The 22,826-nt window shown below is 54.0% G+C and overlaps 3 protein-coding genes across 4 annotated transcripts; 2 read left to right on the top strand and 1 right to left on the bottom strand.

Annotated features, from left to right (window-relative positions):
• Positions 1 to 2,323: 2,323 nt before the first annotated feature.
• On the top strand, positions 2,324 to 16,343 carry CAP1 (cyclase associated actin cytoskeleton regulatory protein 1). Of its 2 annotated transcripts, none has more exons than XM_083879454.1 (13): positions 2,324 to 2,612; positions 9,188 to 9,300; positions 9,533 to 9,633; positions 10,044 to 10,121; positions 11,954 to 12,097; positions 12,183 to 12,268; positions 12,391 to 12,496; positions 12,599 to 12,770; positions 13,412 to 13,599; positions 13,787 to 13,910; positions 14,011 to 14,093; positions 14,559 to 14,702; positions 15,053 to 16,343. In XM_083879454.1, the coding sequence occupies exons 2-13, from the start codon at positions 9,207 to 9,209 to the stop codon at positions 15,134 to 15,136; spliced, it is 1,404 nt and encodes a 467-aa protein (XP_083735580.1). In that variant the 5' UTR covers positions 2,324 to 2,612; positions 9,188 to 9,206; the 3' UTR covers positions 15,137 to 16,343. The 2 variants fall into 2 exon arrangements, with proteins under 2 accessions (XP_083735580.1, XP_083735579.1); XM_083879453.1 differs by lacking the exon at positions 2,324 to 2,612 and adding an exon at positions 4,282 to 4,330.
• Positions 16,344 to 16,690: 347 nt separating this feature from the next.
• PPT1 (palmitoyl-protein thioesterase 1) lies at positions 16,691 to 20,992 on the bottom strand. The gene is made up of 9 exons (XM_083879455.1): positions 20,880 to 20,992; positions 20,533 to 20,642; positions 19,517 to 19,644; positions 18,978 to 19,048; positions 18,220 to 18,322; positions 18,051 to 18,141; positions 17,844 to 17,942; positions 17,571 to 17,642; positions 16,691 to 17,259 (listed from the first exon to the last, which is right to left on the bottom strand). Exons 1-9 carry the CDS (start codon positions 20,977 to 20,979, stop codon positions 17,137 to 17,139), a joined length of 897 nt encoding a protein of 298 aa, XP_083735581.1. The 5' UTR covers positions 20,980 to 20,992; the 3' UTR covers positions 16,691 to 17,136.
• On the top strand, positions 20,993 to 22,578 carry LOC310919813 (sialin-like; the record flags this gene model as incomplete). Its single annotated transcript, XM_083879359.1, has 4 exons — positions 20,993 to 21,018; positions 21,269 to 21,589; positions 21,866 to 21,956; positions 22,555 to 22,578. 4 exons carry the CDS (start codon positions 20,993 to 20,995, stop codon positions 22,576 to 22,578), a joined length of 462 nt encoding a protein of 153 aa, XP_083735485.1.
• Positions 22,579 to 22,826: the final 248 nt, after the last annotated feature.

Genomic DNA, 22,826 nt, shown 5'->3' with positions numbered 1-22,826 from the left:
AGGTGGTGGGGGAGGCTGGGAGCTGGTTTTATGCTCAGCAGGGCCATGAGGCAGCACTGGCTGCGGCTGGGGAGCCCCCTGAAGCAACAGGAGGACAAAGCCAGTGCTCTCTGCAGCCCCTGTGCTGAGGCAGGTGGGTCAGGAGCACCCTCTGCAAGAGGAGGAGGAATGCTCCAGCCAGCACAGAGCTCTGAATCGTTGGGAATGTTCTGAACCCTGCACTGGTCCTGGCTGGGGTTGCCAGGAGTTATCCTGGCCATTGCCATGACCTGGCTGCCTCTGAGGGGTGTGGGCAGTGCTGCTGCCTCCAAGGAGTTGAAAGATTGCAGCGAGCCTTTGTTTATTCTCTAAAGAGTTTCAACAGAAATAAGGGACATTTTATTCTTTGCCTCCTTGTTTTTTTGGCTCTGTGCAGTTCATGAGGAGGAGTCTCTGTTCAGGTTTTTTGCAGCCAGCCCAAGAGACTGAAACCAAACAGAGGAGCTTGAACTGAGGCCTGGATATTCTTTGCTGAGCACACACCTCTTCTGTCTGGGGCTTTTAAGAAAATGAGATGTGTGGGGGGAAAGTGACCATGAGAGCTGATAACACTGCAGCCCTGGGCAGAGCTCCAGCCTGGGAACAGGGATCTGGCTCCAGTTGTGGTTACAGAGAGTTTCATTCCAAGCCTGGAGAAGAAATAGGTGGCAAAAAACTCTCAGGGAAGCGTTGCCTGTACCTACAGCTGTGCTCTGGCTTAATCCACACACACCTTGGGTGTGGAACAAATGCATCCAAGTGCTGAGAAGCACCTCCCTGCAGGGCTGGCGTGTGCTCTGAGAAAGGAGCAGGGAATCAGAGCCAGGAGATGGAAAATGCAGGATGTATTTTCAGCTGTATGCTCACACCTGCTGGGCTGCTGCCTCTCAGGGCAGATGGGCTGGGCTGAACTAGCTGCCAGGGCTGGGAATCAGCCCTGAATCCCAGCTGAGGGCTCCAACAGGCTCCTGAGCCAGCCCTGAATTTGAGGGGCCTGTGCAGGAGGGGAGCAGAGGGTTTCTGGTCTGCTCTGGGGACTAGAAAAGGGGACAAAAGCAAATAAACATCAGTTGTAGGTCCGAAAGGCAGCACAGGAACCTGCAGGACTCCATCCTCTGGCTCCAAGGGGCAGGACCTCACTGCCTCAGGCAGATGGGGGCAGGACTGACTGCAGTGACAGTTCCAGAGGTGACAGCAGCCACTCTGAGTTTACCCTGCAGGAGAAAAGTGTGAAGAGTCTCTCTTTGCAGGGGGTGAGAAATAACCCTCCTCCTTATCTGTAGGGAAAAGGCAAAAATCCTCAGGTTTATCTGGCAGCAAGATTTGTGAAACATTCCAGTGGCTGCGGGTGAGGATGGATTTCCCTAGGCTGGAAGGCTCCAGGAGCAGTAGGAATCACACAGGTTTCAAACATTCAAGCTGAGCCAAGCACAGGCTCTGGTGTCAGCCCAGAGTCCCCAGGGAGCACGGGGCAGAGCCAGCTGGAAATCAGCTCAGCCTGGGAAGTTCTGGGAATCAGCAGCAGGAATGCCAGAGCAGGGCTGTGCTCAGGACAAGTGCTGGGCTCTGTCACCGCCTGGGGACAGCAGGGTTGACCCAGGCCAGCTGTGCAGGGTGGGTGTCACAGGTGTCCCCAGGGGTCACTCTGTCTGTGCCACCAGGCTGAGGTCAGTGGCGTCATCTGCAAACACAGGCTGACGTGCTTTGGTGGGCTTTGGTTAATGTTTTGCAAAAGCCACCGTTCCCAAGGTTGTTAGCAGCCCCAGGACTACTGTACATGCACAGAAATGATGGGGGAGGGAGGTGGTTTCCTGCTGAAAAACACCCCCATAAATCCATTTTCCCAGGAATGAAGCTGGGCTGGAGCTGGGCCAAGGGCTCTCCTCACCCCATAACATGGGCCAAGTGCTCTCCTGTGGCTGCAAGAGGCCAAAGGCTGCTGTCTGAGGGCCACAGAGGCATTTCAGACAGAACATTGCTGAAAAAGGAAGCAAATAGCCCCATGGTGCTTGGAGAGAAGGGGGATGTGGCAGCAAACACGGGGCAGGGATGGAGCAGGTTGCCACATTTTTATGGGCACCAGGAAGCCCCGCAGATCGCTGACCTTCCAGACTGTAAACACGCAGCTCCTCCGTGCCCCAGCCTTACCAGGAACTCGAGCTTTGCTCCTCCAGGAACCGCGTTCAGACCCGGCCCAGGGGCAAACAAACACCACTGGGGCTGGGCTGAGACATCCCCAGCGAGCCCTGCTCTCCTCTTCCTCATTATCGGGTTATTTCTTGGCTCCTTTCCCCATTCTCTGGGATTTCTCCTTCCTCTCTGCATGGACCCAGCCCTGGAGGACAGTTCCTGTCAGTGCTGCGCACCACCATTCCCCAGCCCTCTCTGGCTGGTTCTTCATTAAAAGTCACATCACAGTGACTTTTAGGATGCTGTAAAACAAGTCAGTGGCCGCACGCCAAAGAGGCGGCGGTGCTGTCTTATTTTCTATTTCGCATCACGTCTCGTGTCCGATGGTGATGGAGACGGGGAAAAGGGCATAGCGGGGGCGGGCGAGGCGGAAAACGGGGTGAGAAAAGCAGAACACAGCCTGGGTGAGTGCGGGAGCTCCGGGGAGTGCGGATCCTGCGGGGCTGGGGGGATGCTCGGAGGGGAGCGGGATCCCAAGGAAAGGGGGATCACCGTGAGCTGGGTGTTCCCCCGCCCCACACCCGCCGGCAGCGCAGGGAAACCAAAGCCTCGGAGGTTTTTGGATGTCCCGCAGCGGGAGCCGGGACCGCAGAGCCTCACTAGGTGTCAGCAGAGCCCCGCCGCCGCCCCGGAGCGAGCCGTGACCATCTTTGGTAGCGCGGCCGGGCAGGAAGAGGCGGCGGAGGCTTCTCCTCCTCCTTCCCAGGCTGACAACGTGTCCGAGCCCTCCCCGGGACAGTGTCCGAGTCCTCCTCAGGACAATGTCCCTGCCCTCCCCAGGACAGTGTCCCAATGTCCAGCCCTCCCCGGGACAGTGTCCGAGCCCTCCCCAGGACAGTGTCCCAGTGTCCAGCCCTCCCCGGGACAGTGTCCGAGCCCTCCCCGGGCCACTGCCGCTCTGCACAGACCCCCGGCCCCAAGGCAGGATCCCACCCTCTCCCCGAGGGTGCTGAAAACACAAAGCTCCAGCGGCAGCTGCTGCACCACGGCAGCGATCTCCTCTTTGGAGCAAGTCCTGCCCCGACGGCAAAAGCAGACAGGGAACTCTCTGTGGGAGCAATCCGTGCCGCTCCAGGCATCTCTTCCTCCATCCCCACTGTGTTTTCCTTGGCCACGCCAGCCTGGGACTGTCTAGCCACAAAGCTGGGATGACATTTACGCCCCTCGGGGGCTGGGAGCTCAGGGCTCCGAAGTGCTACTGGATGCACAAGAGCTTTCCAGGAGTTTTGGGATGAGCCAGCAATGCCAACCACCCCTGGCACAGAGCGCCCAGAGCCCTCCAGGATTTACCCTGAGAAGGGCTTTTGGTGTCCCAGGAGGACCTTTCTCCCACTCTGCACCCACCAGGCACAGAGGGGCCTTGACCTCAGCCCTCACCGTTCCAGCCAGGTACCATTTGGGGAGGGCCCGTTGATCCCTTCCACCTCCTCCCAGCCCCAGCGGAGGCCACCCCCTCCCGAACCAAACCCATCGCTACAAGAGGGGGACGAACCTCTCCCCAGTGGGGTCTCACCACCCCTAACCCCACCCTGGTGGCCCAGAGCACATCTCCAGCCCCATCTCTAGACCCCAACCCTCAGCCTTACCCCTCTCCCAGAGGCTCCCGCTTCATCCCAAAGGACAAAGCACCCCTAACCCCTTTCGGGGGGTCCCAAACCTCCTGAGGACCCCACTACCCCAACAGCCCCTCCTGGGGGACCAACAGCCCTCCGGCCCCTCTGTGTGACCTCGCGCGGGTCCCGGCGCCCCCCCCAGCCCCTCCGGGGATCCCGCCTCCTCCCGGGGGTCCCGGACCCCATCCGACCCCTTGGCCCCGCCCACCGGCGAGACCCCGCCCCTGACACGGCCCATGGCATCTTCAGGTCACGCCTCCCATTCCATCAGCCAATCGCAGGGCGGAATCCGCCCCGAAGCCCCGCCCCTTCACCGCACCCTTCACCCTTTCCGATCCCGCCTCCATTCCCATCCGCCAATCGCGCGGCGGCTGTGCCGAAGCCCCGCCCCCTCGTAGCGCCGCGCCGCGCGCGCCGTGCGCACATCCGGCGCGCGGGGCGGGGGCCGGAAGCGGCGGGCGCGGCGGGGCTGGGCGGCGCCGGGAGCGGCGGAGCGGGAGCGGCGCGGGGTGAGCGGCACCGGGCCGGCCGGGCTGGGGATCTGAGGGTGGGAGTGAACGGGCACCGGGCACGGCCCGGGCTGGGGATCTGAGGGTGGGAGTGAGCGGGCACCGGGCACGGCCGGGGCGGAGGATCTGAGGATGGGAGTGAGCGGGCACCGGGCACGGCCGGGACCAAACGTGAGAGTGAGCGGGCACCGGCACCGGGCACGGCCGGGGCTGAACGTGGGAGTGAGCGCGGATCGGCACCGGGCACGGCGAGATCTGGGGGCGGTACTGGCGACAGTGAGCGGGGACCGGGATCAGGACCGGGCGCCGGGCGGGGGACACGGCCCAGCCCCGGGGCAGTACCGGCGAGACGTGAACGGAGACCGGGGACCGAAGGAACGCAGCCGCTGCCCCCGGGCAGGGGAACCCGGGCCGGGATGCGGGAGGAGCCCCGGCCCGGTTGAGGGGGTAGATCCCCTAAAGGCGGTGCTTTGGCGTTAATTTGCGGCACAGAACGGTGCGAACACCCCCGCGGGGCCGTTACCGGGGGGGCTCGGTTATTGGGGCTGCACCCACTCACCGGGGCAGGCACGGGAGTGCCAGCTGGCTGATCCGGCTTTTCCCCGGTTTGCCGCAGCCTGGAGCGAGGATTTTTGTGCTCCACGCCCCGGGTACCGTCTCCATCTTCCCGGGGTGGTTCCTGTCCTCAGCCTGTTGCTGGTTCTCCTCTCTGCGTTTTGCGGGTGGTTAGGGTGGGATAAATGTGTGATCCCATTGGATTTCCTGAGACAGTGAAGTGGAAAAATAATAATTACAGGGTTGTTTTTCACGTCGGGTTCTGGAATTCCCCCAATTTGTGCTGCAGATGCCCTGAACAAAAAACAAGAATCTGTGGCATCAAGACACTGCTGTGTGTGCCCGTTCCCTTCCAGGGGCCATCCTTGTGTCCCCGGAATATCGCTGAGCTTTCTGAAAGCCAGAAATACCCCCTATTATTCATGCAGAAAGTTCAGCCAAGCGGCCCGTGCTGGAGCAGGCACAGGAGGAGATGCTGAGCAGCTTCCATGCTCGGAATTCCTGATAGGGAGCTGGGTGCTGCATCCAGTTTAGCTCAGATCACAGAGCCTTGGTTACCTCCCTGGTGGATTCATCACCCTGACAAGGAAAGGAAGTGAGAGGAGTATGGCAACTGAGGCTGGCAAGCACAAACCTCCTAATTCAGATAATTGTGCTGAAAAAGGAGCCTTTGCTCCAGTGCGAGCTTTAACCCCCTCTTAATGTGTCAGTAAAACACCAAATAACATTTTTAATGGCTTCAAGAGGGTTTGTTGTACGGGAAAGCTGGAATAGGGGCCAGATGGATTTTTTTTTTTTAAAGCACTCTTGGTTTTCTAAATGAAGTGGATCTGAAATAGCAAGAGCAGCCAGCACGGGTTCTGGCGCAATGTCAGCAAGTATTGTTGGACTATAAACAGCTGAGATCTCTGTCCTGGCAGCTGCTGGGACCAGCAATAGCTGTCTTGTGTTCATGGCTGCTCCTGACCACTGGCTAAATTCAGGCATTTGACTCCTGCCTTGCTTCATGTAATTCCTGCCTTGATGAGCTGAACTGTTTAAAAAAGAAAAAAAAAATTCTTTGGGCTTTTGGCAGATATAAATGTTGGAAATCATCTGGTAGCTGATCCCCTGAGATATTCCAGTGTCAGCTCAGAAATAAACTGTGGTATGTTCCTAATTTAGTTGTCCCATCTTTATTTCTTTTGCCTGTAGAAACAGGAAGTAGCTGATGCAAATTCCGTGGTGCTGACAGCAGTTTGTCGGGCTCAGTGTGAGCAGAAGCGTAGGTTTGACTTGGCTTTGCCTATAAAACCAGCATTTGTGTCTTCCAGAACGTCTAAGAAAGGGCTCAGGTTTATGTGCTGTCTCAGGCAAGCAAATTATTTCATTTTTTGGTGTTTTTTCTGAGAATTTGCTCACTGAAGCTGGGACGGGCCAGCTCCTTGATGTTCCCCAAACAGGAAGCTCCTCTTGCTGTGAAGTGCAGGGTTTGGGGTAACTGATGTTTTTTACCAATAAAATCCTTCCCTTTTATTGCTCTGCTCAGCCTGTTTGTGGCACAGCATGTCCAGAGCTGTGTTCCCAGGCCGTGATGGGAATAAAGGGCAGTTGATAGATGAACAAATGTGCTGTGAAAAGGAATGGCCCCTCTGGCCGTGGGTGAAATGCCTGTTTGCTGCTTCCGCTCCACTGGTAATCAAAGTTCAATTGAATTTGAACAAGACCTGGATTTAAATCTTGTGTTGTGGTCTGGGAAGGGAGAGCTGCATCTCCAACCTGTCAGAGAACTCCAACCCTGCACAGGGAGCTGGAAAAGTCTCCCTCCTCCCTCTGGAGCACAGGGTGATGTGCAGAGCAAAAATGCCTCCTGGATGGTCTGTGTGTCTCATCTCCCTCTTCAGAGAAGGGAAACGAGATCTGATTGTTTGCACTGAGACCTTTGAAGTCCATTTGTCACTTTCTGTCGAATTATTTTCCATTCAAACAGGCCAGTAGACAAAACACTGTCTAGATGCAGTCTGGGCAGGTCGATGTGTGGTTGTTTTTATTTTCCTTGCTGAATGTTAATCTCTGGGTTGCGAACTCTGATTTAGTTACAGCTCAATCTTTTTATTTAGTTCCTTATGAGTATCCAGGCCACAGAAGTAGCTGCATCCACAGGGCAAAGAGCACAGGGAGGGTGAGTCAAGGGGAGGGACTGAGATCCAGGACTTCGGGTTGCCTGCACTTAGCTCTCATTTTGCTGCCAATTTACCAACCGACTTATCTTTTAAGTTGCCCTAATGCCACCCATTAAAAGGAAATTAAAATGAGTTCACCATCTGCCTGGCAGCACCAGGTTTGCAGAGCTGGTATCAGGAAAAACAAGGAAGGAGTTGTCAAATAACAGGGAGAGTGGCAGGAATGCGAGTCCCAAGGAACGCTGTGATTTTAGGACATTAATCCCACCCAGGGCTGAGGGTGCTTTACTGCTGGGGGGTAGGAAACAGCTTTCCAGCTGGACTTTCTGCTCGGTAATCCTGATCCGAGCTGCAGTTTGCCACTGGGTAATGGGGCTGATCAGATTAGAGCCTCGCCTGGAATGCGGCGTGGGGGGATCAGCGGTGCAGAACAGCGGCTTTGTGTGCCCGCCGTCCTTCCCTGTGCCACATCCCTCCCTGAGCATGGCACAGCTCCCCTGCCAGGTGGCTCTTTTTGGGGGAAGAGCCCACACGGTGCTGGCAGCGGGGGAGGAGGCAGAGCCCGGCTCGTTCTTGGCTGTGCTCCCACGGGAAGCCGCGGGTGCAGCAGCGAGCGGAGGATCCTGCGGTCGGGCTTTCTGCATCGCTCTCAGTTAAAGAAGCAGAGCTGTTCATTACCCTGATGGCAGGGGTGACTCTGCCGTGGAGTTTCAGCTTCTCTGGACTTTTTTTTTTTCCTCTTTCTTTTTGTTTTTTTCTGGGGGGGGTGGGGTTTGGTTTGGTTTTTTTGGTGTGTGTATCTGGAAGGCATCCAGTCGCTGCTGTCCAGTTTTATGCACAGTCTGTCCTCTGGCTCAGTTGAAGACAGAGGAGGAAACCACTTCTCTTCCTCTTGGAAGGGGGGGGTGGCCTCTCCCCTGCCCCCCACGGCAGAGCTGCCTCTCCTGAGGCAGAAGGGCAGAAGAGAGGTGGAAAACGGCCTTGTTTGTCTTGTGACATCAGTGCCGGGCTCATGACTAATCCTGGATCTGCCCCACATCCTCTGGAAATTAGGTGAAAACGTGCACTTTGAAGCAGGGCTGAGAGGGCTTGTGAACAAAAGCAAAACTCGAGTGAGAACTTGAGGTTTCCTCTCAGAGGGGATCCAGTGTCAGTTCAGCTGAGTGAACCCTGCCTTCCTCCTTGAGCATTCTAGGGAATATTTTGGGAAGGACTCCCCTCCTCCAAAGCAGGGGTTTGAGCTTCTGCAGGCTGCAGCAACCACTTCAGAAGGAAATTGTGTCCAGGCCACCATCGTGATTCATGCTGTAAAATCTTTTGATGAGTGGTGATAAGATAAAAAAGCCATTGGGTGACTTTGCTGCTCCCTCCCTGCATTCCCTGGGCATTACTGTGCTGGGAGCGTGACCTGTCTTGTTGCTTTGGTGCAAAGCAGTAATTAATGGAAAGTTTATGTGACTTTTAAGACTTTTTCCAGATGAGATGCAGCAAATGGCTTGCGTGCCTGAGTCTCTTTCCTGTGCAGTGGCTGCAGAGGAGGTTCTGCAGAGCTGCAGAGGAAGAACAGGGGCGCGTTGTTGCAGAAGCAGCTCTGCCGCCTCAGCTCGTGCAGCTGCTCCCCTTGACGTGTGCCAGGGTGGCTCAGGCTTTGTGCTGGAGTGATACTGGGCTTAGAGATGCTCCTGGGAGCAATTCAGGACTCCAAGAGGTCCTTCCAGATGCATTTGAAGATTCAAACCCAGTAGTTTTCACCTGGAGCGTGTGAGCTCCCAGCAAAGCAGTTGAGCTGTGTGGTCACAGCTGGGACTCTGGCCAGGAGCTGACTACAGTGAGAACCTGGGCAGACCTTTGTGTCACTGAGTGGTGTCACTACGAGGTTAGAAGGTGGAAGTTTCATGTTCTTACACATGTAAGGAGCCCTTTAAAATAGAATAGAAACTATTAAGGAGTGAATGTGGCAACAGCAAGAGGCTGTTGTGTAACCGAGCTGTCTTTGCTAATGTGAGGGTGCATTGCTGGCCATCCTCAGGGTGCAGAGCTGGGAAGAAACGATTCTCCTGGAACTGGTAGAGCTTGTACCAGACAGCCATAAACCCTCTGTGGCATCTGAGGATGGAGGTAATTGTCTCCATGTCTGCAGGTTGTGGACAGCAGCAGACATGGAGAGGCTGGTGGAGCGGTTGGAGAAGGCTGTGGAGCGCCTGGAGAACGTGTACCAAGGCTCTGGCATGTGTGGAGATAGCTCTGCCAAAGGTAAGGCCCAAAGCAGGTCCCAGGGCAGTGCCAGGAGCTGTGCAGGGCTGGCACAGGGCACACTCTGGAGCGAGGCTGGCAGCGGGGGCTGCCCCGTGAAGAGAAAAACTCTGTGGCTGAAGCACTTCCTCAGCTCTGGGCTGAGCCTTGTGCAGGTGGGAGGTGCAGCCTGGGTCTGTGGCAGCCTGTGGGATGCTCCTGGTGATCCCTGTGCTCTGTTTTTTTCCCCCAGGAGTGGCTCAGTACGTGCAGGCTTTTGATGCCCTTCTGGCTGGGCCGGTGGCCGAGTACACCAAGATCAGCAAAGAAGTCGGAGGGGATGTGCAGAAACATGTAAGGACTCCTGCTCTCCCTCTGCTCTAGAGTTGCTGCCTGTCCTGAGGGCTGGAAGGGCCAAGTTTGCTGTCAGAGTCTGCATTCCTCTAGCACTGTATCCCAGGATGTTTATAATCCCTGAGGATTCTAAGCAGATGCCCAGATAACCTCCAGGTGCCACCTACACACACACACACACACACACAGGATGAATCAAACCTTCTCCTGGAAATCCTTAAGTGCCTGGCTGTGTACAGACCTTGCTGCAGGCCTTTAGGAGGCCTGAAAACTCCCCAGTCTTGAGCTGTGGCACTCTTGTGAGGTTCCTCTGGGGGTGGGTTTCTCCAGGAATGTGCTTTGAGGTCAGTGTGGGAGGATTTATTAATGTGGCACAAGGAAATCTCCCTCATGTTTGTGTCTGTCCTTAGGCTGAGATGGTCCATGCAGGCCTGATGAGCGAGAGGGCTCTTCTGGTGGTGGCATCTCAGCATCAGCAGCCAGCAGAGGTGAGTGTGGGAAATCCCTGATCAGAAACCTCTGCCCTCGGGGTCAGGGGGAGTGTTGGGGGAACCGGGGCTGTCACAGCTGTGCCAAAAGAGGAACTAGAAGAGGACTGGGGACATTTGCTGAAGGCATGAACTGCTCTGGGTGCTCCCCAGTACTGAGCAGAGTTCTGGATGTTGATTCTGGGAGCTGCAGAACTGGCATTTCCCAGCTGTTCCAGCACCAAGTGTTGTGGAGCTGTCAGAGCAGCCTGGGGGTGTCAGCTGGCCGCCTCTGTCTCGAGTTTCACCTGGCACCAGCTCTGCTCAATCAGTGCTCCCTGAGAACCTGCAGACAGGATCTTGTCTGGGCCAGGAGCCACCCTGGGATTTGTGTAGCTCCTGCTTTTCATTATGTGATGATGCTCAGAGACTTTCAGGCTTCAGACTCCTCCAGGAGCAGAGCAGACACTTGTCTCTACTCAATGGCCTCTAAATAATCGCTGGGCTTTTAGGATTGATTTGTCCTTAGCAGGTAATTTAACACTTTACCCTGGGCTGCTGCTTCTCAGCAGGGTGTGTGGCTGAGAATCTGATCCTGAATGCATTGGCTTTTCCCTGCTGAGAACTGTTTTTCTCAAGCAACGGGATCCCACCTTGCTTTTCTTTGCAGTTATTATCTCACTCAGTCATGGCTTCCGCTGTTACATTGTGGGAGCTGCATTTCTGTGCTCCTTTCCTATTCACTGCAAAGTAGATGTGCATCTTTTTTCCAAAAATCAGCGTTGGAGGGTTGTTATGTTTCACCAGGCTTGCTGGGATGCAGCTCTGTGCAGCCTCTAGGCTGAGAATCTGCTTATAAATCCCACGGACACGTTATTTAAATAAAGGATTATGAACAAAGAACAGCCTTAATCTAGGGTAGATCTTTGTGCAGGTTGTCTGGCAGGACCCTAATTCTGGAGCAGCCAGTTTAAAATGCAAAATGGGTGAACTCTCAGTGCTTGTGCTGAAGAATTTCCCCATCCTGTGACTGGAATGTGCTGCTGGGCTGGAGCTTCTGAAAGTGTGGCCTGGCCAGCGGTGCTTGGGACCTCTCAGTTTTCATCTAAACACAGGAAAGGGCAGCAAAAGCAGAAGCTGAGGCTTTGGAAAGCAAGTTTTGCCCAAATTTGTCCCTCTCTGCTGCCACCAGCAGGAGACTCTGATGCTAAAGAAAGGAAAAGTTGCCTCAGAGGCATCTCTGGAAACATGGAGCTGGCTCTTTGCTGTGCTCTGACCCCAGAGCACTTCTGGCACTTCCAGTCAGCATTCCAAGGGGACAGAACACAGGAACAAATTTTTACCATCCAAATACTAAAGGATTGACTTGAAAAATAACTGGAATCTTGAAGTCTGGGTTGATGGGGGTGACCTCTGAACTTGCTGGGACTCTGGTTTTGGGGTAGGCTGTAGGTGCCAAACCTGCCATCACCCTTTTCTCTGAGGGTTCTTGGAGGAGAGGAAAAATGTAACAAACTGTGTGTTGGAACAAAAGAACCCAGGAAAGGCAAATGCTATTTCTGTCCTGGTTACTAACAAGCTTTGTCAGTGTCTCCTGGATCGAACATGAGTCACAGTTCTTGGCGTTCTCCCACAGCGCCGATCCAATGGGAGCAATGACTTCAGCCCTGGAGGAGCTGGGCTGTGGGACCAAGCCTGGCTTGGAGAGGGCCAGGCCTGGACAGGAGTTGTAGCAGTCACTGGTGCCAGTTGGAATCTTCTTCCGAGTCACCATCACCTCAGCTGTGCGGCCATTCCAGAGCTGTGCTAATTAATCTCCTTAATTGTTGCTGTCCCTCTGTGTCGTCGTGCAGAACGTGTTCTCAGATCTCCTCAAACCCATCTCGGAGCAGATCCAGGCCGTGCAGAATTTCAGGGAGAAGAACCGTGGCAGCAAACTGTTCAACCACTTATCAGCAGTCAGTGAGAGCATCCCAGCCCTGGGCTGGGTGGCCATGGTAAGGACTCCAGTGGGAAGAGTTTTCCTTGGGCTGCTGGGGAGAGTCTGGGCTGCTCAGTGCCAATGTGTTCTTTCTGCTCTAGGCTCCAAAGCCTGGTCCTTACGTGAAGGAAATGACTGATGCTGCCATGTTTTACACCAACCGGATCCTCAAGGAGTACAAGGATGTGTAAGTTCACCTTTTCTCTTTGGGATGTTGTTGAATTTGGCCAGCTGAGGCTGCTCCAGCATCTGACCACAGGCTTTCCTCGGCCTTTAATTCCTCCTTCTCTCACCTCCTCTTGTTCTCAGAGATAAAAAACAAGTGGACTGGGTGAAAGCTTATCTGAGCATCTGGACAGAGCTGCAGGCCTACATCAAAGAGTACCACACCACAGGACTGACCTGGAGCAAAACAGTGAGTGCTGCTCCAGGGGGAGCTCCGGGGCGAGCCTGGCGCGGTCACCGCAGCAGGAACGGAGCTGATGCAAGTTCCTTTTCCTCTTCCCTGCTCTTCCAGGGTCCTGTAGCCACAGCAGGGGCTAAAGCACCACCTGCCCCTCCGGCTGGGGCTGCACCCCCACCTCCAGGGCCTCCCCCTCCTCCTGCCCCCGTGAGCTCCAGCACAGACGACTCAGCCTCACGCTCGGCGCTCTTCGCCCAGATCAACCGGGGAGAAGGGATCACCTCGGGTATGTGAGGGACACAGGGAGGGAGGGAACTGCCCTGCTGCTGCTCTTTGTGCTGCTGCTCCTTGTTTTTCCTGCTGTCCCTCAAAGCACCTGCTGAAATAGTACCCATAATAAAAACCCGTCTGGTCCCAGTCTGGGGCTGGCAGCCAGAGGCTTTCCCAGGGACAAAGTGAGCACTCCTGGGGGGAGAATTGTCACCCTCATCTGGCAGGTGGGACAAGACATGAACCTCTAGCTAAAAATACCTGAGGCTGAGCCCTCTGGTTGCCTGCATGTTTCTGATACTAAAAGTGCCATTTCATAGCTGTTGTTTGCACAGTTTTTTTCCCTTTTTTGTGTAACCTGGTGAGCAACATCAGGACATGAGGTGCAGGGCTCATTCTGCATTTTTCCAGCTGCAGAATGGAAGAGCTGGCACAGTTCTGTGGTTCACTTTGTGTTCTTGTCAATGTTGCACCAGCATTTCCTGTTTCCTCCTTGCCTTCCTGTCACTCACACTTGGGCTCAGCTTAGCCCCAGTCTCAGGAGTTTATTTGTGTTTTGACAAGTGTTATCTTGGTCAGTGTAACCACTGATGTCTGGTGTTTGTGGAGCTGCATTCCTGGAGGGCAGCTGGGTCTCAGGTTTGCCTTCTCTTGCAGGCTTAAGGCACGTCTCAGATGACATGAAAACCCACAAGAATCCAGCCCTGAAGAACCAAGGGGGCCCTGTGAGAAGTGGCCCCAAACCTTTCACTGCTCCCAAACCAGCCTGCAATGCTAATCCCTCCCAAGGCACCTCCCCGAAGGCACCTCCATTGCTAGAATTAGAAGGCAAAAAGTGGAGAGTGGTGAGTGCCTGGTGCTGGCAGGCGTGGGTTGGAGGGATGGGAGCTTTGGAGGAGCAAAGGGGGCTCTTCTGGAGACCTTTCTCCTAAGAGGCACCAGCCTGAAGACACCTGCTTGTTTTTAAAGAGATTTTAATGGATTGATTGCTCTGCATTCAGAAAATGAAGTGTCTTTCCCTTGTCTTTTCAGGAAAACCAGGAGAATGCCACTAACCTGGTCATCAGTGACACAGAGTTGAAGCAGGTAGCATATGTTTTCAAGTGCACAAACAGTACACTCCAAATCAAAGGCAAGATCAACTCCATCACCCTCGGTGAGTGGGGAGAGCCCTGCAAGTTCCCTCTGCCTGCTGGTGTGTGTGCAGGAGCTGAGGCCTCCAAAATCATTGTGCCCTGATCTGCTTTTCTTTGCAGATAACTGCAAGAAGCTGGGTCTGGTGTTTGATGATGTGGTGGGCATTGTAGAGATCATCAACAGCAGGGATGTTAAAGTTCAGGTGAGTGACCTGTTCTCTCTCCTGGCTCTGGAGCTGTTGTATTTTCAGGCCAGGAATGTGCAGCTGTGGAGAATATCCATGAAACACCATCCATCCCTTGGGAAAGGGCTGAAATTTGTGTCTTTGGGGATTGGGGTAAGAGCTGAGGCTCTGTGAGGTAGAAGCACATATGTCTGCCAAAGCAGGAGGCCAGCAGTAGGATTTATTCCAGCTCAGTTTGGGCATCTGATTTGGGATGGTCAGTTTACCCAGTGGTGGCTCAAGTTTTGCTTTAAAGAGAGCAGAACAAGAAACTGGGGAAAATTTCAAACAAAAACTTGGGATTTTTGCTAAAGGTGGGAACATTTGAATCCTGTGTGATTATCACGGGGAGGGCTTGGAGTCAAACCTCTTGTCTTGAAATAAAACATACCCAAAAATGCTGTGGTTGTCCAGATGAAACTAATTCTTCTCTGGCCTTGGCAGGTCATGGGTAAAGTGCCAACGATTTCCATCAACAAGACAGATGGGTGCCACGTGTACCTGAGCAAGAGCTCCCTCGACTGCGAGATCGTCAGTGCCAAGTCCTCGGAGATGAACGTGCTCATCCCCACCGAGGGGGGGGACTTCGTAAGTGCAGCTCTGGAATCCTCCTGCAGCTCTGCCTGGGGATGGGGCAGGCAGGAGCTGTGTTTTGAGCCCTGCAGGGAGTGTTGGTTACAGTGGGGGAGAGTTTGGAGGTTGTGAATGATGATCTGATTTTAAATACACCAGCAAAAAAGTCTGTAAATAAGATTATTGCTGGTTTGTAAGAGCTGCTTGTTCCTCAGGATCTCTTGGGGGCAGAACAAGGCACCAGTGGTGGTACAGGAGGTAACAGCACAAAGCTGAGAAAACAAATGCCTGAAGCAGTGGGAGTGGTTACTGATCTCAGTCACAAACTTGATTTTTGACTACAGATTTCTGTTTTTACTCTCCAGACTGAATTCCCTGTCCCAGAACAGTTCAAGACAGTGTGGAACGGTCAGAAGTTGGTTACCACTGTGACAGAAATCGCTGGCTAAGCCGAAGAGCTCCAAGGCTCACAACCCTCCCCTGGCCCTGCTGTGGGACAAATCTGCTTTCAGATGATTCTTCTTAGATTTCTTGTACCTTTCTGCTCTCAAACTGCTTCTCTTCTACCTGAGAGACACAGCTGCCTGCCATCACTGAGATTCCTCTGCCTGGGGCTTGGGGTAGGTGGTGGGTCAGTGATTGTCCACCTCTCTCAGCAGGAAGGTGTATCTTTTCTCTCCCCTTGTCCCCATCTAACTGCACCAATCGATCAGAGTCTCGGTGAAACTTCACAGCCAGTCCTGGCAGTTGGCTTTCAGAGTGTTGTTTTTTGTATTGCCTTTAAGCAAAACTGTTCATGTGAGAGGAGTGTTGTCCCCTTTTTAAACAAGTGACGGTGTCTGTCAGAGCCCACAGGACCCAGCTGCTGGGGCAGATGTCTTGGGAAGGTCCTGCAAGCTGCTCATTCCAGCTCTCTGGAGCAGTTGGTGGCATCACAGGACATGGGAAACGGTTTTGTTGGACCAAAGGCTGAGGACCTGGGCCAATTCCACCCTGATTTCTCTTCCATCATTCCTACTAGCTCAGTGCATTCCTGATTGTGCCATGACAGGAGGCTTTCATTCCCCAGTGCCACAGGAAGGCTGCGGCGGTGTCACCACGGCCACCCAGCAGCCTGGCTGGTAGCTTGGAGCTGAGCCCCTCTCATTCCATGAGCCCTCCACCTTCACAAGGGAACCTTTTCCCCAGGGCTTCCTTCTTGGAGCAGCTGAACTCAGGTTCAGTCTTCCAGGATAGTTCTTGTGAACCTGTCCCCTTCCCCAGAGGAAGGGCCTCCTCCATTCCAGGTCAGTAGTGCAGAGTTGTAAATACCCGAGTTGGATCAAGTCGGTTCATCACTCTCTTCCTCATCTGCAACCAGCCCCCACTGAATCCTCTCCCTTTTTTCCCCCCTCCCCTTGTTGCTTGGCTCTATTTTTGGTGGAAGCTCGTAGCCTCTGTTCCAGGGCCCTGGAGCAGAGTGATGGATCACACAGTACTGTACTGACCCATAAAGGGAGCTGCACGTGCTTTGACCTTCATTTTTCCAACGCCTCGGGTGGCATAAGCATATCTGAAATGCATTTCTTCTGTAAAGTGTCAATGTTCTTTTTCTCTAGTACAAAACTTAAAAAAAAAAAAAGAAGAAAAATTATGCAATTTTTTTTTATTTTGAAACTGTCCTGTGACTTGTACTTGTCTTCTCCTGAGGCTTGTGAAAAAAACCTTTCTTATGTACTTAAGATTATACAGAAGATAGAATAAAGTTAATGCCAACTTGCTCATTTCTGTGGCTCTTGTCTCTTTTTGGGAGCACATGGGAGCTCAGGCAGGACAAGATGCCCCTCTCTGCCTGACCTTGACCTTTGAATACTTTCCCAGATTTGCCTCAGCTCCCCTCCAAACACAGTCAGTAGTTGTCCAAACTTTTTTTAGTTGGTTAGATGGAAAGTTCTTTATTGATTTCAGTTGTACAAAAGAACATAAACCAAGCCATTAGTTGGAAACTGTTCAAGCTGTTAATACTGCTGCATTCCAAACCCTCTTTTTTTTTTTCTTTCCCATAACCCCCTAAATTTGGCCTTTTCCCCCCATCTTGAAAGATGGGCTATAACATGATTCCCCTGCATAGAGCCATGAGAGTCTTGCTGATCCCTGCACTAGTGAGTTGGGTTAATACTGCCAAGTGTGTCCTAGAGGAGCAGAGGATGGAGAACAAACCTCAGGCAGAGCTTTGCCCTCACCCACGGACCAGCTCAGAACTGAGCTGGATCCACCAGGCTGGAGTGTGTCAGAGCAAGGCTCAGCCTAGATGGGAGTGGAATTCCATCCTGGCAAACCCTGCTGAACTAAACCCCCCCTCCTGTTCCCCTTCCCCAAATCCCTGCAGACCTGGATGCACTGAGTGGTGCTGCACAGTGGCTGGTGTTAGTTACAGTGAAAAACCCCGCCCAGTGCTCCCAGAGGAGCCTCACTGCAGGAAGGGGAGGATGGTGCTGTCAAACCACTCTTCTGAGAAGTGCAGGTGATCCCCCTTCACCCCCAGGAACACCAACTTCCCTGCTTTGTCCATCTCCTGCAGCCCCAGGCGATCCTGCAGAGAGAAGGGGGAAGTTCCACCTCTGCTCTTTTCCTTATGGAGGGGGAAAAGGGATTTCAGGGGACTCTGGCAGCAGAGCTTTGAACAGGAGCAGAGCTGAGGGGGATCCTGAGCCAGGCAGGAACCACCAGTGCCATTCCCTGAGTTTCAGCAGTGCCAGGGATGGCTGGAGGGAAATGTCTCCCCAGACAAAACAGCTCCTGGCAGGGGCAGGCAATGCCCCAGGAGTGACAAGAGCAGAGTTGGGGGGCCTCAGGGACAGCAAAGAGGGGACATGGCACAAGCCCCCATCCCCCAGAACTCACCTCTTTGTACAGCGAGGTCTCCTGCAGTGGGATGGTCTCCTTGGCTTGGCCACTTTTGTAAAACCCAAACCACTGCACAAAGTGGATAAAAAATGAAGGAACAGCTGTTGAAGGGCTCCCAGGAGCCAAGCAGGCCCCCAGCAACTCCCGCTGGAGGCAGGGCAGTGTCAGGCCCCTGTTTGTGCCCAGCCTGCCCCTCTGCAACCTCCAGTTCTGCCACCAGAGGACAAACCAGAGACAAGGAAGCCCTAAACCCTGCCCTGCCTTCCTCACCTCAGAGATTGGAGGGTCCACCATGGTATCATTGAGGAATTTCACCATCACAAACTTTTTCAGAGCCATCAGGTTTTTCTTGTAGGTCTCATTGATGCCCTAGGTGGAAGCAGGAGAGCAAATCCAAGCCACTGGAGAACCCAGAGCCAGAGAAACTCCCTGTTCTTCCACTGGAATCCTCACAGGCTTCTGCTCTCAGGTCCTTACCCTCTCCTGATTGATGTCAGCCAAGAAAATGCTGTTTTTCCTGTAGTCCTCCTCCTTCAGCGGGTCGTGCCAATACTCAGCTTGGACCAGGCTGGAGAGGGGAGAAACCAAAATCTCAGCCTGGAATGGCAGAGCTGCTCCCATGGCCTGCTTTGGGGGATGTACTCACTGCTCCTGCACTGCCTTGGTGTAGGCTCCCAGGTCCAGGGTTTTTCGGATCCAGTCGCAGACGTGGGAGCTCTCCCCGGGACAGCGAGGGAAGCCGTACACCCCTGGGGCAGGGACACAGCTCAGTCAGCCAAACTGGGACTCTCCATCCCTCCTGCTGCACAGGAACCTCCTCTTGCAGAGCAGGAGCAAGAGTTACCCAGAAAATCAGGCAGCTTTTAGCCCTCAGACAGCCCTGCTGTGCCAGGAGCTGTGGCAGAGATAAGGGATGTGTTGGGTGCTCCCTACAAATCTTCCCTCTCCACTACAAGGAAACCATGGAATCCTCAGGGGAGAGGATTTAGAATTCATTGCCAGCCACTCTTAACTCCACACCTTTCTAATTCCGTTTCATACCTCCCTTTTCTTGGGGGCTTTGGCCTTCCAGATGCTGATTGTAAAATACCCTGGTGACCCACAAGGTTCAGTCTCACAAAGGCTTCGATCTGTAGGAATTTCTCACAAAATAACTCATCCTAAGTGCTCCCAAGGTGTGCAAGAATCCAACCCAGGCAGTGAAACCTGCTACTGACAGAGGTCCCTTGCCACTGCCAATTAAGCAAGATCAAGATAATGAAATCAGCACACTAATTGGGCCAAACAGATCAGCAGATCCAGACAAGAACAAAGGGAGAATTTAATCCACAAGGAAGTGATCAGAGTTGAGGAAAGAGCCCCTCAAAGGTGCCCAGGAGGTGTGACAGCTGCAGAGGACAGTACCTTGGTGCTGTCCCCCGATGGAGATCAGGTTGAGCATGGGAGGAGCAGGGCACCTCTGGGCCACAGCCCTCCTGTGGGGGAAGAGGAAGGAGCTGAGCAAAACATGCCCAGGCCACAGGTGAAAGCTCTGCGTGGGCTTGGACACTTGTGGAACGTTTGCCAAAGGGATTTAACCCTGCCTGGAAGAGCAGAAAACACAATCTGCCCTTTTGGAGCACTCCTTTGTCCATCTCCTGCAGCCCCAGACAATCCTGCAGAGAGAAGAGAGAGGTTCCACCTCTGCTCTTCTCCTCATGAAGGGGGAAAAGGGATTTCAGGGGACTCTGGCAGCAGAGCTTTGAACAGGAGCAGAGCTGAGGGGGATCCTGAGCCAGGCAGGAACCACCAGTGCCATTCCCTGAGTTTCAGCAGTGCCAGGGATGGCTGGAGGGAAATGTCTCCCCAAACAAAGAGCTTTAGGAATTGGGCAGTTTGTGTCTGCTCAGCACTTCTGAAGGGTCCTAAACGAGCAGCTGAACCCAGCAGGAGTGCAGACTTACAGGAATTGGCCTCCCTGGGAGAAGCCCATGGCGTTGTAGCCTCCCTGCAGGTGAGGGTCCGTGGCCAGCTGGCTGCACACCTCCCTCACCTGGTCGTTGACGTTCATGAAGAAGCTGTTCTCCATGTCCTGGGGGAGCACATTAGGATGGGTCATTTGTACCTTTGCCATGGCTGCTGTTGTTTTAAGCTCTGCAAACAGATCACTGAAGATTTGTGGTTTTGAGAGAGGACCTGAGCTTTCCCAGGAAGGGAAGTGAAATTCCAGTTCTGAGACTTCCCTTTACCATAGTTCCCTTTACCTGCTCTGGTTGGCAAAACTGTCTCATGTGGGACAGTGACATTTCCCCAAACTTCATCACAATTTGAATCTCATCAGATTTCATTATAAAAATTATAAATAAAAAATTATGTAAATATATATATAAATTATATATTTAATTTAATTTTAACAAATTAAATTAAATTAAATTTTATTTTTCATTTTAATTTAATTTTATTTAATTATTTAAAAATTAAAAAGCAAACTTCTCCAGAGCCCAGAAAACCACCAACACTGCACATTGTCCTGAGAAATTATTTAAAGAAATTCCACAGGACTACAAAAAACTGTCAAAAACCCATGAGGGTGCAGAGGTGTGTGATTTATTACACTGAAGTAAATAAATGTTTGCACATCAAAAAGCATTGCCAGGGATAAAGCTCTGCCTCAGCACAGCACCCATCCCACGCATTACCTGCAGTGGTTAGAGTGAGCCAATCAGTGGATTTGCATATTAATCCAGTTTAGGTCAGGGATTTGTTTTCCCCCCAGTGCTTTTCTGCAGGTATTAGCTGGACTTTATCAGGTTCTACCTGTCAAAGCTGTTTACCCCACCGAGCAGAGGAAATTAGCAGGGAAAGCCCAGCAGGAATCCTTGTGGAATCCTGTTAAAACCACGGACTGCAGAACTCCAGCCCCGCCCCTGCACGCAGACAGTCGGGTGACACCCGATTTACCTGGTGACACGCGATTTACCTGGATCATGTTGCTCCCAATCTTGAGCGACAGGACGTAAATCCCTGGGATTTTTTTCTCCACCAGTTTTTGGATGTAGCCCATGCTCACCGGATTGCAGCAGCTGTCTCCTGCCAAAGGGAACAGCGGGATGCACCACCCCGCCACGGCCCCGGCCCTCACCTCCCCTCCGCAAACACACCACGGGCCCCGCTGCCACGGGACCGAGAGGGGCCAGCACCTCCCGGACCCCGCGGAGACCGGCGCTCCGGATGAAGAGGACACCGGAGCGAGCGCCCCTCGGTCCTGCTCGGTCCCCAGCCAAGCCCCGCCGGCCCCGCGACCGTTGGCGGAGGGTCCCGGCTCACCCATGCCGTGCCAGATCACCAGGGGAGTGACGGCGGCCGCGGGGCGCAGGCACAGCCCCAGCAGCGCCAGCACCGGCACCGCCGCCCTGAGCGCCGCCATCTTGGCCCGTCACATGACCCGCCGGCGGCAAGGGGGCGGGTGGGGCACGGGGGCGTGGCCAACACAGGGTGTGGTCAGTGTGTGGGGCGTGGTCTAAGGGCGGGGGCGTGGCCGCGGGACTCCACCAGGGCCGCGGGTTCGAGCCCCGCCGCTCCCGATCCCACCCAGGAATCGCAAATTCCGCGGCAGCGCGTGCCCGTCCCGGGACACGCAGCCAGGAAATCCACGAGCCCCCTGCCTGCGTGTTGTCCACGTGGCACTGCATCCTCTGTGCCCTGCCGTGCCTTAGGAAGGGGCTGGGGCACATCCTGCCTGATTTCCTCCTGCAGAGGCGGGTGCTTGGCACAGCAGCCGTCAGGAAGTTCTTCTCGGCACCGAGAAAGGACAAGCCTTCATCTGCCACCCAGCCTTTCCAACACACTTGCGTGGCCTGTTATAAAACACTTCTCATTTCCTCCCAAGGGAAGCTGCTCCCAGCCGCTTTCCTGGTGGCTGTGCTGTGCCTTGGCTGCAGTCCCACGGTCATTGTGGTCCTTCTCACGCTGGCCTTGACAATCATCAGCATGCCAGGGACAGGAATCAATATCAACCACGTGGACATTGCACATCTGTGCCCTCCCTGGCTCTGCACCCTTCCCTTTCCCAGTCCCACAAGGCCTCTGCAATTCCTGCTCTCCCCTTTTCTTCTGTAGCTGCTGGCATTGGAAGCTAAGGGGTGAAATAAAGGCTTAAAATCTCCCCCACTGTTGCAATGACGATCCTCATGTTGCTCAGCACTCCAGGCAGCATCCCTGCAGTGAGGGAATGGACAGGAAGCACCTACTCCTCTCCCTCCTTGTGACAGTTCACTCCCAGCTCAGGAAATCTTTGCTCTTTGTCTCCCCAGATATGCAGGGTTCCTGCTGGGAATCACAAATACCTTTGGCACAGTGGCAGGGATTATTGCTCCCACTGCAGCTGGACTTCTCATCAACCAGGTAACTTGGGGCCAGAAACCAACAGCACATCCCTGGATAAAACCCAAACCTCCTCTCAAAAATGGATTCCTTTCTTTGCACTGAATCAAAAATGACACCAAGCCCACCCCCTCTCCCAGAGAAAATGTGTTGTAGCACCTGGCAAAACAGAGCTCTGGACTATTTTGGGGACAGGGATGAGTCAAAGCAGGAAGAGCTGCACATGGGACCCCATCTGGATGTGTTTGGAGATGGGGAGAATGTCAAGGGAGTGGGTGAGTGGGAAGCTCTGTGCCAGGCAGGAAAAGCTTCCTGAATTCAGCAGAGAAATGCCAAGGTAGGAAATGTCTCTCCAACAAGACAGGGTCTGGCAATTCTTCCCTGTGAGGGTGGGGAGGCCCTGGCACAGGGTGCCCAGAGCACCTGTGGCTGCCCCTGGACCCCTGGCAGTGCCCAAGGCCAGGCTGGACAGGGCTGGGAGAAGCCTGGGACAGTGGAAGGTGTCCCTGCTCATGGCAGGGCTTGGAGTGGTATGAGCGTGAAGGTCCAACCCAAACCACTCCATGATTCTCTGATTCTCCATGTCTTGAGTTGAGCAAAGCCCTTCTGCTGCTGGCAGGAGTCAGGAGCAGAGGATGGATGAGTTAATGCCATCAAGGGGCAGCAGTGGGGTGGTCACTACATGGAGACAAAAGGAAGAGTGACACCACTGAGCTCTGTTCTTGTCCCTCAGGAACCCCAGAGTGGCTGGAGCAATTCCTTCTTCCCCTCTGCCTCCTCTTTGCCTGATCTTGGGCACAGCCTTTGGCAGTGGGACCATCCAGGACTGGGCAAAGGAGGGCCCTGTTGTGGAGAGAGAGCCACGGGCTTGGGAGAGGCACAGGGCAGCAC

Source organism: Zosterops lateralis (assembly GCF_965231275.1).
Source record: "Zosterops lateralis genome assembly, chromosome: 28".
Lineage (NCBI taxonomy): Eukaryota > Metazoa > Chordata > Aves > Passeriformes > Zosteropidae > Zosterops > Zosterops lateralis.
Note: the sequence above shows the minus strand (reverse complement) of the source record. Positions and strands in the feature narration are given on the sequence as shown.